Source organism: Haliotis asinina, chromosome 11 (assembly GCF_037392515.1).
Source record: "Haliotis asinina isolate JCU_RB_2024 chromosome 11, JCU_Hal_asi_v2, whole genome shotgun sequence".
Taxonomy (NCBI): Eukaryota; Metazoa; Mollusca; class Gastropoda; order Lepetellida; family Haliotidae; genus Haliotis; species Haliotis asinina.
The window spans coordinates 57,866,166-57,878,359 of NC_090290.1; the positions used below are offsets into that span (position 1 = coordinate 57,866,166).

General features: G+C 37.8%; 1 protein-coding gene across 1 annotated transcript in view; it reads left to right on the forward strand.

Moving 5' to 3' along the window:
* LOC137255579 (protein white-like) overlaps nucleotides 1-12,194 on the forward strand; it is a 32,104-nt gene continuing 19,910 nt past the window's right edge. Inside the window, exons 1-4 of the mRNA XM_067793003.1 lie at nucleotides 1-289; nucleotides 1,348-1,396; nucleotides 2,694-2,880; nucleotides 11,737-11,808. Coding sequence (XP_067649104.1) covers nucleotides 1-289; nucleotides 1,348-1,396; nucleotides 2,694-2,880; nucleotides 11,737-11,808 — 597 coding nt within the window. The remainder of the gene's footprint in view (nucleotides 290-1,347; nucleotides 1,397-2,693; nucleotides 2,881-11,736; nucleotides 11,809-12,194) is intronic.

Below are 12,194 nucleotides of genomic sequence, written 5' to 3' on the forward strand. Positions count from 1 at the left end.
ATGCACGACACAGAAACGGTCAAGTTATTAAATGGACAGGCGTGTTACGACCGAGACCTGGACTCTGACCTTCCTTCAAGTGAGTACAGCGGATCAGTCTCCAGGAGAGGGGAGGGGTTCGGTGGTTCGTACGGCACATTTGGGGGTGCATCAGATCCTCACAGCCGCCAAGGAATGGAGCGCATCTCTCTAACGTGGGAGAATATCAGCGTCAGCGTCAGCATGGACAAACGGAGGTTCTTTCGTCAAGAAAAACAAACTTGGAATCAAAAACAGATTTTAAGAAATGGTAAATAGAGTCATCCGTTGTGATAAAAAGATAATTTTACCCTAGCGTCTCGTCATCAAGTTGATATGCTAAAACAGCGACGACGTTGAGACTGTGTTCATCAGAGACCATATATCTGTACATGTATATCAACCTTAAATATTCTTCCTTTGTTTTCAGTTTGTAAGCAGTCATAAATATTCTAAGATACGTCGGTGAAAGATCAAAGGCACCAACAGTATTTTATCAGACGATGAAGAATGCGTTTTGCATTACGTTACAACGTATAGGCGTTAGAGGCCATTCTAGTCTGCCCCCTTGGTAACCGACGCCATGATGCATGTCAGTTGTCATCGCCTCGTACAGTCTTCTACAGCACCGCGTCTCTAGTTTTTTCAGTTGCTTCACACAGCTAACATCACTGCCGGAAACATTACGTTTATGTTTTTCGACGGAATAAATGTCTCAGATCGAGTCACAATTTAACAGCGACAGGGCAGCGCTCTTAATGTTTACATCCCCACAATGCAACCGTGCAATGTAACGTGACTAGCGTCGTCTGGATATACTCATCTAAACTTACGTCGGTAGTAGAAATGCGACATTTGTATTTCTCCGTATGATTTACTTTAATCATAGATGCAATTAAGCTAATTTGAAGAATTGTGAAGATACTTAACCCGAACGTATACCGTTATAAAACTGTTTATCATTTTTGACATTTGTTTTTCTTGTAATGTGCGCCTTAACGTAGGGAGTTAACAGAACAGCGATTCAGTTACCCCTGAACGAGGATTATTGATTTAGGCCACCGACTTCATCGCTTTTGCTTGTTTTGAGCCTCACATTTATCGTAATAAAATAACGCCATCTTAGAAAAGAAATACAGTTCGTCCTAGCACCATGTATAGTGTAATAAAGCACGCTTTCGTCCGGATTTTAAGCTATTGCAGCGTTATAACACTCGGATGCATGCGTCCTTGTGAGTTAACTATATATCGACTCAAAATAATAGATATGTTATAAAAGTTAACATCGATATTATGAACCGAGCAGTTAAGCATTCTCTGATGTTTCAGTGACAGGTGCTGCGAGACCAGGAACATTGCTAGCTATCATGGGGTCCAGGTGAGAACGAGTTTGGTTCCACGCTTAGAACAGTTGTCAGAGACCGTTCATAATCTGTGACTAGTGGTGGTGATTATGTCACGGATGGGTGGGGTCGGTGTTGTTTCACCCACTTTGTTTTTTGGGAGGTTTAAATCTCAGAGTTGTATTCAACTTAGGACACAAATCTCTGTTATTGGTGTGTGTGTGTGTGTGTGTGTGTGTGTGTGTGTGCGTGCGTGCGTGCGCGCGTGTATGTGTGTTAAGCACTCTACATGCTTTTCTATAAAAATCAGTGTCACCCCCACCTATAAGACACAGCGAATTTCAGCACCTTCCCTGACTTGGACAATAGAACAACAGTTCCACTCTGTAACAAGCAGATGCACCATGGTAATTTTGTCAACTCCGAGTGTAATTCCGAAGTGAATTGTGTATGTTTTTTTTAAGTGGAGAGGTGACCTGATAAAACACCTCATCGAGCTGAGTCTACTGCCTAGATTCCCTGACAGAAAGAAGGTGTATATCTCACCGACTGCTGGGTCGTGTTATGGAGTCCACCTTACAGACTCCTCTCTTTAAGTAGAGTCTATATGAGGTGTCTGCACAGTGCAGATAATTGCCTTCACATGCATTATCAACCTTCACCACTTCAGTAGGAATATAACCGGCGTTGTTAGTGACAATACCCAAACTGTAGGTGTGTACTTTCTTTTGTATGTTAACTTAGCACAGTGGAGTGTTCGAATCCCTTAGAGCTCTTTCCAAAAAGTGAAATTCGGCCACCGTTGAGCGAAGTTCTGTCGAATGTGCCGTATTTCCTCAATAAGCGCCCGGGCGCTCATGCTTTTCAACGGAACTCCAGATCCAGCGCTAAATAGAAGCCCTGAGCTTACTGCGCATAGTCGCTATAAATAACTTTATCTTAAACCGCTGCTTTAGCCCCGGCGCTTATTAGAGATCCGGCGCTTATTAGAGACCCTGCACTTGATAGAGGAAATACGGTATTTGTGTTAGTCTGCTCCAGTTGTTTCTGTTTCGCTTTTTCCACCCGTCCCAAATTTCGAATCGGCCGTGTTTTTTTCAAATTCTACTCATCCTCACCCTCCCAGCTTCTGTTGAAATATACGGTAGGGTGTGATATAGAAATATTCTTTCTTTCATTCTTTCCGCCCGTCCGTTCTTCTGTCTGGTCCGGATTATTCACAGCCGCGATATAGCCACATAGCTTGAACGTTGCCCAGAGCGGCGTTAAACAACAAAGTAAATAAAGCGTGCAAACAATGATGGAATGTGTGTTTGTTTGTTCAATTCACAGCGGCGCTGGCAAATCGACTCTGATGAACGTCCTTACGTGTAGGAACACCGCGCAGTACATCACAGAGGGTGTCGTGAAGGTCAACGGTGTAGACGTTGGCCACGGCATCAAGAACATCTCCGCCTACGTCCAGCAGGATGAGCTTTTCATCGGCACTCTCACAGTTAGGGAGCATCTTACATTCAGGGTTGGTTGCATGTTGACGTCATATGACTTAACCCCCTGGATGCCGAGTTTTTTTTCAGGCGCACATTTTCATAAGGTTTGAAAAGTGAACGTTGTGCGAGATTTGCGCTCGCGTGGTCCTGGATCTGCGTACGGCTATGAAATTGCACAGACATGTAGAATATTTAATTTCCTATCCGTTGGTATAAATATAATTGCGACTACCTCAGGGGTTTGAGAAATAGACACTGCTAAAAGTTGTCCAAAACTTTTGTGTGTGTTCAAAAACAGTAAATTTCTCAGTTTTTTATCGTGCACCAATAAAAGCACTCTGCTACGATTTTTTTAATTTGGCATCTTTACGGAAAGTGTGAGCGAAGAAAATACAGCTTGATATCTGAACGACATAAGTGTATATGAAATGGATGAATGTGCTAATGCATAACGTCCTACTCACAAAATCAAAAATGACCCGCAATAACTGTCAAAAATCGATTTTCTACTATGACGTCAAACGTCGACAGAGAGGTCATGCACGTATAAAGGTAAGGGGGCATAACTCAGCTATGGTTTACATTAGGTCAATGTAACTCCGATCACATGGAGAGAATTTGCTGTGGATATGGACAGTATATTTTCGTGATGTTTTGTTCACAGTGAACCAAACTATTCCAATACAAATGTCCCCAATGTGAGAGGATACCTTCTGGTAGTTTCACAATTTGTAAGAAAAGATGCAAGTGTACTACATCAAAAAGAAGGCAATAGCGATTTGGATGTCCCTATCCGATACATATTTTAGTTCTTAGATTCCCATATTCTCCTGTTTGTGTATATGTATTTTTATTAATTTTCCATCATTATTAACGGAGTAACAGCCACATATTCAAACGTAATGAAATAACTGAAGATAATGCGACATTTTAGTTGACGTCACGGCATGTTTTGTGCATTTTGTGACGTCAGAAAAATTCTACTCTGGTTGCTGATTAGGATATATCTAACCTAATTTCTACTCAATGTGTAAAAGATCTCGGCTTCTGTGTCAGAATTCAACACTTTTTAGCCAAAATATGAAATGAATGGTTTTATCAATGAAATAGTGTCCTGATTATATCCACATTTACACGGTTTTACTACATATCTTATTGTGAGCAACACGCGCACCTGTCTAGCATCAATTTAGCGTAAATGAAAATTTCACAACACCTGAATATTCATTGAGTATTCATTTAGGAAAAAGACTTTTCTTCTCATGATTATGAAATCAATTCCCTTCATAAGTATGCAATGAAAAGTACAAAGAGATCGCTTTTTCAGTAAAGAAGTATTAGAAAATGGACGTAAGGCTTGTCCAAATTAAGACTTGACCTGATTTATATATTTTTAACAATTTCCGTATAAATATTGTTTGAGTTAGACATTCTGCCATCAGATATATTTTAATCGCATTTGAATTGACTTTATTATCGAAAAACAATGATAATGAATCATGAAACGTTTTGACAAACTCGCACCTGGTCAATTAATATTCATAACAGTTTTGTCTATAAAAACGACACAAACCAATACAATGAACAAGACAATTCCTTTAAATAGTAGTATGTGTGCCCCTACATTTGATAAAATGTACAAATCATTTTCATTAATATTATCCGTTTTACTTATAAGTTGGAAGTAAATCGCTGTTTATTAACCTGTTCATATGAAACTGCAATATTTGTCCCATCGTATTGAATATTGCACATGACGGGAACTAAAGCATATGTTGCAGTAATGGCTACGTGTGATCTTCCAACACTTGTGTAGAGGCTTAAAATGTGGTGTAATACACTTACTGAGTCAATTTCCCATGTAAATATTATTCAAACAATCAAAAGCTTTCAAAGAATAAAAACGGATACCTTATATCCACACATGATATGGTGTTGAACATGGATATATGTAGATACTGAAATCAATTTCATGAAAAAATATCTGAACGATGCGCAAAATATACATCACAATACTAAAAGTGCAATCGGAATGGTATGGGAATTGTGTTTACTCTTGTTCAACCGACCTTCACCTCAAAGAAATTGCCTAATATGTGCAACAATGTTGACGTGTGACATCACTACCGATGACCGATTTCTTTCAAAATGGCGGCTTCGTTGAGAAGGGTACACAGGATTTTGCGACGACTTTTTGCTTGATTCAGGGATCTTTTGTATATAAATGTGAGATGTAAGTAATTAGAATTATTCTGACTATCTGTGTATTGTTATATGTTCTTATCGTTTACATTGTAAATGACGGAAGAAGCCAGAAATGCCGATAAGTACCGTTGTCTGCGTGATTTTGCGTCAGTCATGGCGTCACGCTGCACTAAAAGTTTGACAGTTTCTTATGAATTACCAAATTATTTCATTGTATCTATTTTCAATTTGCTATTTTTTGCCACGATACTCTTCCCCTGAATATACTAAGCGTATTGAGCCATTGTAAGCAATGATTAGAGAGCTGGATGTTGGAAAATTTCCGAAAATGCTAGGCAGTGTAAAATTGGAATTTTTCTTTGTTTACATTTCAGTCAAGCGCTTTCTTTCGAGCACAGCGTTCGTTTTCATACAAAGTATATTTCGTTTCGTTTTGTCTAGACAGTTGGTATTAGTGACAAAGACCATTTCTAATTTGATTCTAAGATGCTTGGGGAATTCAATAATGCACTTGTCGTAGCTAACTATGAAGTATACATGATGTAATAGGCTTCTCAATACCGGCCTTCTCGAAACGTGATTTTGTAAACACTAACCAATATGGCGGAAAGCGCACTTCGGCGTTCGTGTAAGTGTATTTTCGAAAACATCCCAACCGATTCTGGGTACATCGGTGACGTTTCAGAATTATCATTCCTGGTTACATGAAAACTTGATATCAGTGATCATTAATATGCTATTTTTGAAATTCATTACTCCCAGTAATTATCCGATTTTCACATTTCAAAACATACTGCAAATAACGCTGTGAATCTCGATTTTGTACAGTTTGAAAAATGGCGACATTTACGATGAAGCCTATTTTGAAAGGCGATTTTAAGCACTTTAGCTTAGTCTGAGGTAATAGCGGATGGTACCAAGAAACTGGGAATTTTCCGCAGAATTCAAAACTGTGAGATGTTTATATATGCGTGGTATATTTAGAATTTTATTGGACTTCCAAGTGAGGTATGTAGAGGAAGGACATATATGTCCCTGTGGCATCCAGGGGGTTAACCCCCTGGATGCCGAGTTTATTTTCAGGTGCACATTTTCGTAAGGTTTGAAAAGTGAATGTTGAAGATTTGCTCTAGCGTGGTCCTGGATCTGCGTACGGCTATAAAATTGCACAGAAATGTAGAATATTTAATTTCCTATCCCTTGGTATAAATATAACTGCGGCTACCTCAGGGGTTTGAGAAATAGACAATGCTAAAAGTTGTCCAAAACTTTTGTGTGTGTTCAAAAACAGTAAATTTCTCAGTTTTTATCGAGCACCAATAAAAGCACTCTGTTACGATTTTTTTAATTTGGCATCTTTACGGAAAGTGTGAGCGAAAAAAATACAGCTTGATATCTGAACGACATAAGTGTATATGAAATGGATGTATGTGCTAATGCATAACGTCATACGCACAAAATAAAAAAATGACCCGCAATAAATGTCAAAAATCGATTTTCTTCTATGACGTCAAACGTCGACAGAGAGATCATGCACGTATAAAGATAAGGGGGCATAACTCCGCTATGGTTTAGATTAGGTAAATACAACTCAGATCACATGGAGAGAATTTGCCGTGGATACGGACAGTATATTTTCGTGATTTTTTGTTCACATTGAACCAAACGATTCCAATACAAAGTTCCGCAATGTGAGAGGATACCTTTTGGTAATTTCAAAATTTGTAATAAAAGACGCCAATGTACTATGTCAAAAAGCAGGTAATAGCGATTTGGATGTCCCTATCCGACACAGAATTTAGTTCTTAGATTCCCATATTCTCCTCTTTGTGTGGATGTATTTTTATTAATTTTGCATCATTATTAACGGAGTAGCAGCCACATTTTCAAATGTAATGAAATAACCGAAAATAATGCGACATTTTAGTTGACGTCACGGCATGTTTTGTGCACTTTGTGACGTCGGAAAAAAGACGACTTTGGTTGCTGATTAGTATATATATCCAACCTAATTTCCACTCAATGTGTAAAAGATCTCGGCTTCTGTGTCAGAATTCAACACTTTTAGCGAAAAAAATATAAAATGAGTGGTTTTACCACTGAAATAGTGTCCTGAATATATCAACAATTACACGGTTTTACTACATATCTTATTGTGAGCAACACGCGCACCTGTCTAGCATCAATTTAGCGTAAATGAAAATTTCACAACACCTGAATATTCACTGAATGTTCATATGGAAAATATACTTTTCTTCTTATGATTATGAAATTATTTCACTTCATAAGTATGCAAAGAAAGGTACGAAGAGATCGCTTTTTCAGTACAGAAGTATTAGAATATGGACGTAAGGCTTGTCCAAATTAAGACACGACCTGGTTTATACATTTTAAACAATTTGCGTATAAATATTGTTTGAGTTAGATATTCTGCCATCAGATATATTTTAATCGAATTAGAATTGACGTTATTATCGAAAAAAATCATAATGAATCATAGAACGTTTTTGACAAACTCTCACCTGGTCAATCAATATTCATATTTGTTTTGTCTATAAAAACGACACAAACCAATACAATGAACAAGACAATTCCTTTAAATATGTGTGCCTCTATATTTCATGAAATGTACAAATCATGGTCATTAATATTATTAGTTTTGCATATAAGTTGGAATTAAATCGCTGTTTATTAACCTGTTCATATGAAACTGCAATATTTGTCCCAACGATTGAATATTGTATATCACCGGAACTAAAGTACATGTTGCAGTAATGGCTACGTGTGATCTTCCAACACTTGTGTAGAGGCTTGAAATGTGGTATAGTACACTTACTGAGTCAATTTCCCATGTAAATATTATTCAAACAATCAGAAACTTTCAAAGAATAAGAACACATACCTTATATCCACACATGATATGGTGTTGAACATGGATATATGTAGATACTGAAATCAGTTTCATGAAAAAATATCTGAACGATACGCAAAATGTACATCACAATACTGAAAGTGAAATCGGAATGGTATGGGCATCGTGTTTACTCTTGTTCAACCGACCTTCACCCCAAAGAAATTGCCTAATATGTGCAACAATGTTGACGTGTGACATCACTACCGATGACCGATTTCTTTCAAAATGGCGGCTTCGCTGACAAGGGTACACAGGATTTTGCGAAGACTTTTTCCTTCATTCAAGGATGTTTTGTACATAAATGTGAGATGTAAGTAATCAGAATTATTCTGACTATCTGTGTATTGTTATATGTTTTTATCGTTTACATTGTAAATGACGGAAGAAGCCAGAAATGAGGATAAGTACCGTTGTCGTTCTGCGTGATTTTGCGTCAGTCATGGCGTCACGCTGCACTAAAAGTTTGACATTTTCTTATGAATTATCAAATGATTGCATTGTATCTCTATTTAATTTGCTATTTCTTGCTACGATGCTGTTCCCTTGAGTATTCTAAGCGTATTGAGCCATTGTAAGCAATCATTACACGGCTGGATGTTGGAAATTTTCCTAAAATGCTACACAGTGTAAAATCGCATTTTTTCTTTGTTTACATTTCAAACAAGCGCTGTGTTTCGAGCACAGCGTTCGTTTTCATACCATGTATCTTTCGTTTCGTTTTATCAAGACAGTTGGTATTGGTGACAAAGACCATTTGTAATTTGATTCTAAGATGTGTGGAGAACGCAATGATGCATTTGTCACAGCCGAATATGAAACATATGTGATGTAATTGGCGTTTCAATACCGGCCTTCTCGAAACGTGATTTTGTAAACACTATTCACTATGGCGGAAAGCGCACTTCGGCGTTCGTGTAAGTGTATTTTCGTAAACATCCCAACCGATTCTGGGTTCATCGGCGACGTTTCAGAATTATCATTACTGGTTACATGAAAACTTGATATCAGTGATCATTACTATAGTATTTTTGAAATTCAATACTCCCAGCAATTGTCCGATTTTCACATTTCAAAACATACAGCAAATAACGCTTTGAATCGCGATTTTGTATAGTGTATATTGTATAGATGGTATCACGAAAAAGGGAATTTTCTGCAGAATTCAAAACTGTGAAGTATTTATACATGCGTGGTATATTTAGAATTTTATTGGACTTCAAAGTGAGGTATGTAGAGGAGGGACATATATGTCCCTGTGGCATCCAGGGGGTTAAGGCAAATACTCACACGCAAAAGTAACGCAAGTCAAGCGTAAAGAATGTAATTATGTATATAATGTTCAATATATTATATACAAGAAATACAAACAGGGTCAGATCGCCAAACAAATGAATGAAGACATTTCATTTGCTACCAAGACTGATGACAATATTAAGTTTCCGAAAGGTAATGAGGTTGACAAAAACGTTTCTCGCTGGTGCTGACCTGAAATGTTCCGATCATGTCGAAGAGTGGTGACGGTAAATCGTGGTTATGTTTATGTCGAAACATTTCTGACAGGCACTCGGGTTCCGAGTTTGTTTCCTGCATGTTTGAAAAAAAAACACCCAAAACGTGCGTTACCTATGTGTGTGAGTATACAGAATCACTGTTTTTCCGATTTAGTTTGAGTTAAATGAATGAGTGAATACTGTTTCACGCCGCAGCACTAATTTTGCAGCTCTTCGCTGCGATCATGATCAGTAATAATGCAGTTGTTCGATACATGTTCAAGTCATATGCATAATTAAGTAGAGATCATTACACGAGCAAGTGTGTCATACGGCCAATACGAACGAGTGTGTAATGTTGTATTGCCAGAGCGAGGTCAATACATAATTTTGTCGTAAGACACACTTGTTCGAGTGTCATACTTTCTGTATTATCCTTTTTATTCGTGTATATTTGTGCAGTGAAACACCGTAAGTAAGACCATCTTCATTGACGTCACATTCAACTGTTTAATGACGTCACAGACGACGAAATAAGGGTTGCTAGGCAAAAGTGATATATATTACTCGCCATTGTAAACCAAAAGTCACTGTGTTCTGTAATCTGATTGGTTGAAAAACATGATCAAATGGTATTAGATTCCCGGAAACTGGAAGACTATTCACTGCGTATTTACACTTAAACAATTGTTTTGTTGTGTCATCAACAGTGGTGACGTCATTCAAATCATATTGTGACGTAAAGTTAGAATGACGTCACAAATGAGCAACTCCAGACGTTACCATGGGAACCAGCTGAAACGGCCAGCTGATGACACTTTACTGCTGTACTCATACTCGATGTAAACGAGTGCAGACAGTAAAACCCCTGCTGCAGTGTAATATACTAGTATTACATTAATATAATATCTCTAGACATATGACGTTATAAGGTTCACATTTACAACGTCACAATGCTAATGTCACTATTGTAATGGTATTAGACCTTGCTTGACTCGTTGAAACCTGAAAGTCATCACACTACCAGCTGAGAGTCGCAGTTTTATCATTTTATGCTGGAGAGTAATAAACAGAATACTCATTCAACAGAGCACTTGTGAAAGATTTAGTATCCTACTCGCTTTCGCTAGTCTGATACCAAATCATTAACTCGTTTAATAACAATGGTACTACACCGACAGTCATTTAGTATCCTGTGTATGTGACACCGGTTGTACTTCACCATATGGGTAATAAGAAAAGTCATATTTCGTGAACATGTGACGTCATGTAATTCCTAACGTTGTACCGACGAGAGTGGTGATGGTCATTGCAGAGTAAAACAATGAACGTGTTTATGCACCTCCCAATTTCAGAATGGCTGATAAAGACTTCACGAGACGGTTAGAGCCACTATGTACTGATTTCAGTAAAACAGTTGTTACATAAATTGCAGAAAGAAACTTTGAACATAAGTTTATTTCAGGGACAAGTGTTTTTATTTAGATTTTCTTAAGGACTCCTCGACGTTATCCAATGTTTCATCAATTTTTGGACAGTCGAGCTAAACGGCCAAATGTCTCAATTTGAAGGACATGATTTGATATTTCTATTTTTCGCAAGAATTCTTATTGGTCATGTATTTCTTCTACTGACCTAGCAGTAATAGTTTCATAGAATAAAAAGGTCAGCCTGACTATGTTACTTCTGCATGGATCTTCTCATAAAAGTTCTATGTTTAGTTAACGATGTATTATCTGAAAGAAGACCAGATTGTCATATTTATTTAAGGAAACCCCTCGTAAATATTCTCAAACCGACTTGAGTGTGATCTACAAAATATTCCCTTTTCAAAACGTTTAGGCTGAATGAAAAAAAATGTAATCCCGAATTACCTGGCATCTACATTCATTTGAACACCATTTAGTCTGAGATTGGCAGTGTGCGAATTTAAGCTGGTCCCGTGGTCCGTTGCTAGTGAAAATCATCAGCACAGCTAAATGATACGTTTGCAGTGGCCCTGATGGCTAGTGAATTTTGTATAAATCTACGATGTTATTTTGGACCAGTGAAGTTCAGAGAGGACCACTAATTATTGTCCACTGCTGTTTCTGTGATGGGAAATTTTGAAAGGGTTGTATCCCTAAACTGGTAGATATAATTTTGTCCATGCCAGAAAACAGCAAATTATACTTTAAAAAATACATCACTAAATACACGATAAAATCAATAACCAGTGTCATAGAACATTATTTCTGTATGAGTCCACCACACCTTGTTGTATGATTCCCTCACAGGCCATGCTGAGAATGGACCAAACACTGTCAAAGTCCGCTCGTCTTCAGAGAGTCGAAGAAGTCCTATTAGAGGTAGGTATGCAGATCTCGGTTCTTGATGAATTAAGTATAGCAACTATATTCAACGTGAAGTCAGCGTTTCACTGGTAGGCCCACAGTTTCTGCAGCTAACCTGTTGCTCCCGTCCTTTCATTCACCTCAATTACCACAGACCTGAGTTACGTCCTTTAACTGTGGCAGGATGTTGTGTAGTTGGATTCCAATACTCAGCAACAGTCCATTAGTCGTGAGTTTCACCCAAATTGTTGATGTATAAAACTAGGTCCATAAGTTTTCTCCTAAATGGAGTAACATAATACAAGTTAACCAATTATTTTTGTGTTGGTAACCACAAAAGACCAAATCTCTTTTGGGTTGTTTAGGAGAACACATGATCAAAACACTTGTCTCTGGAACAT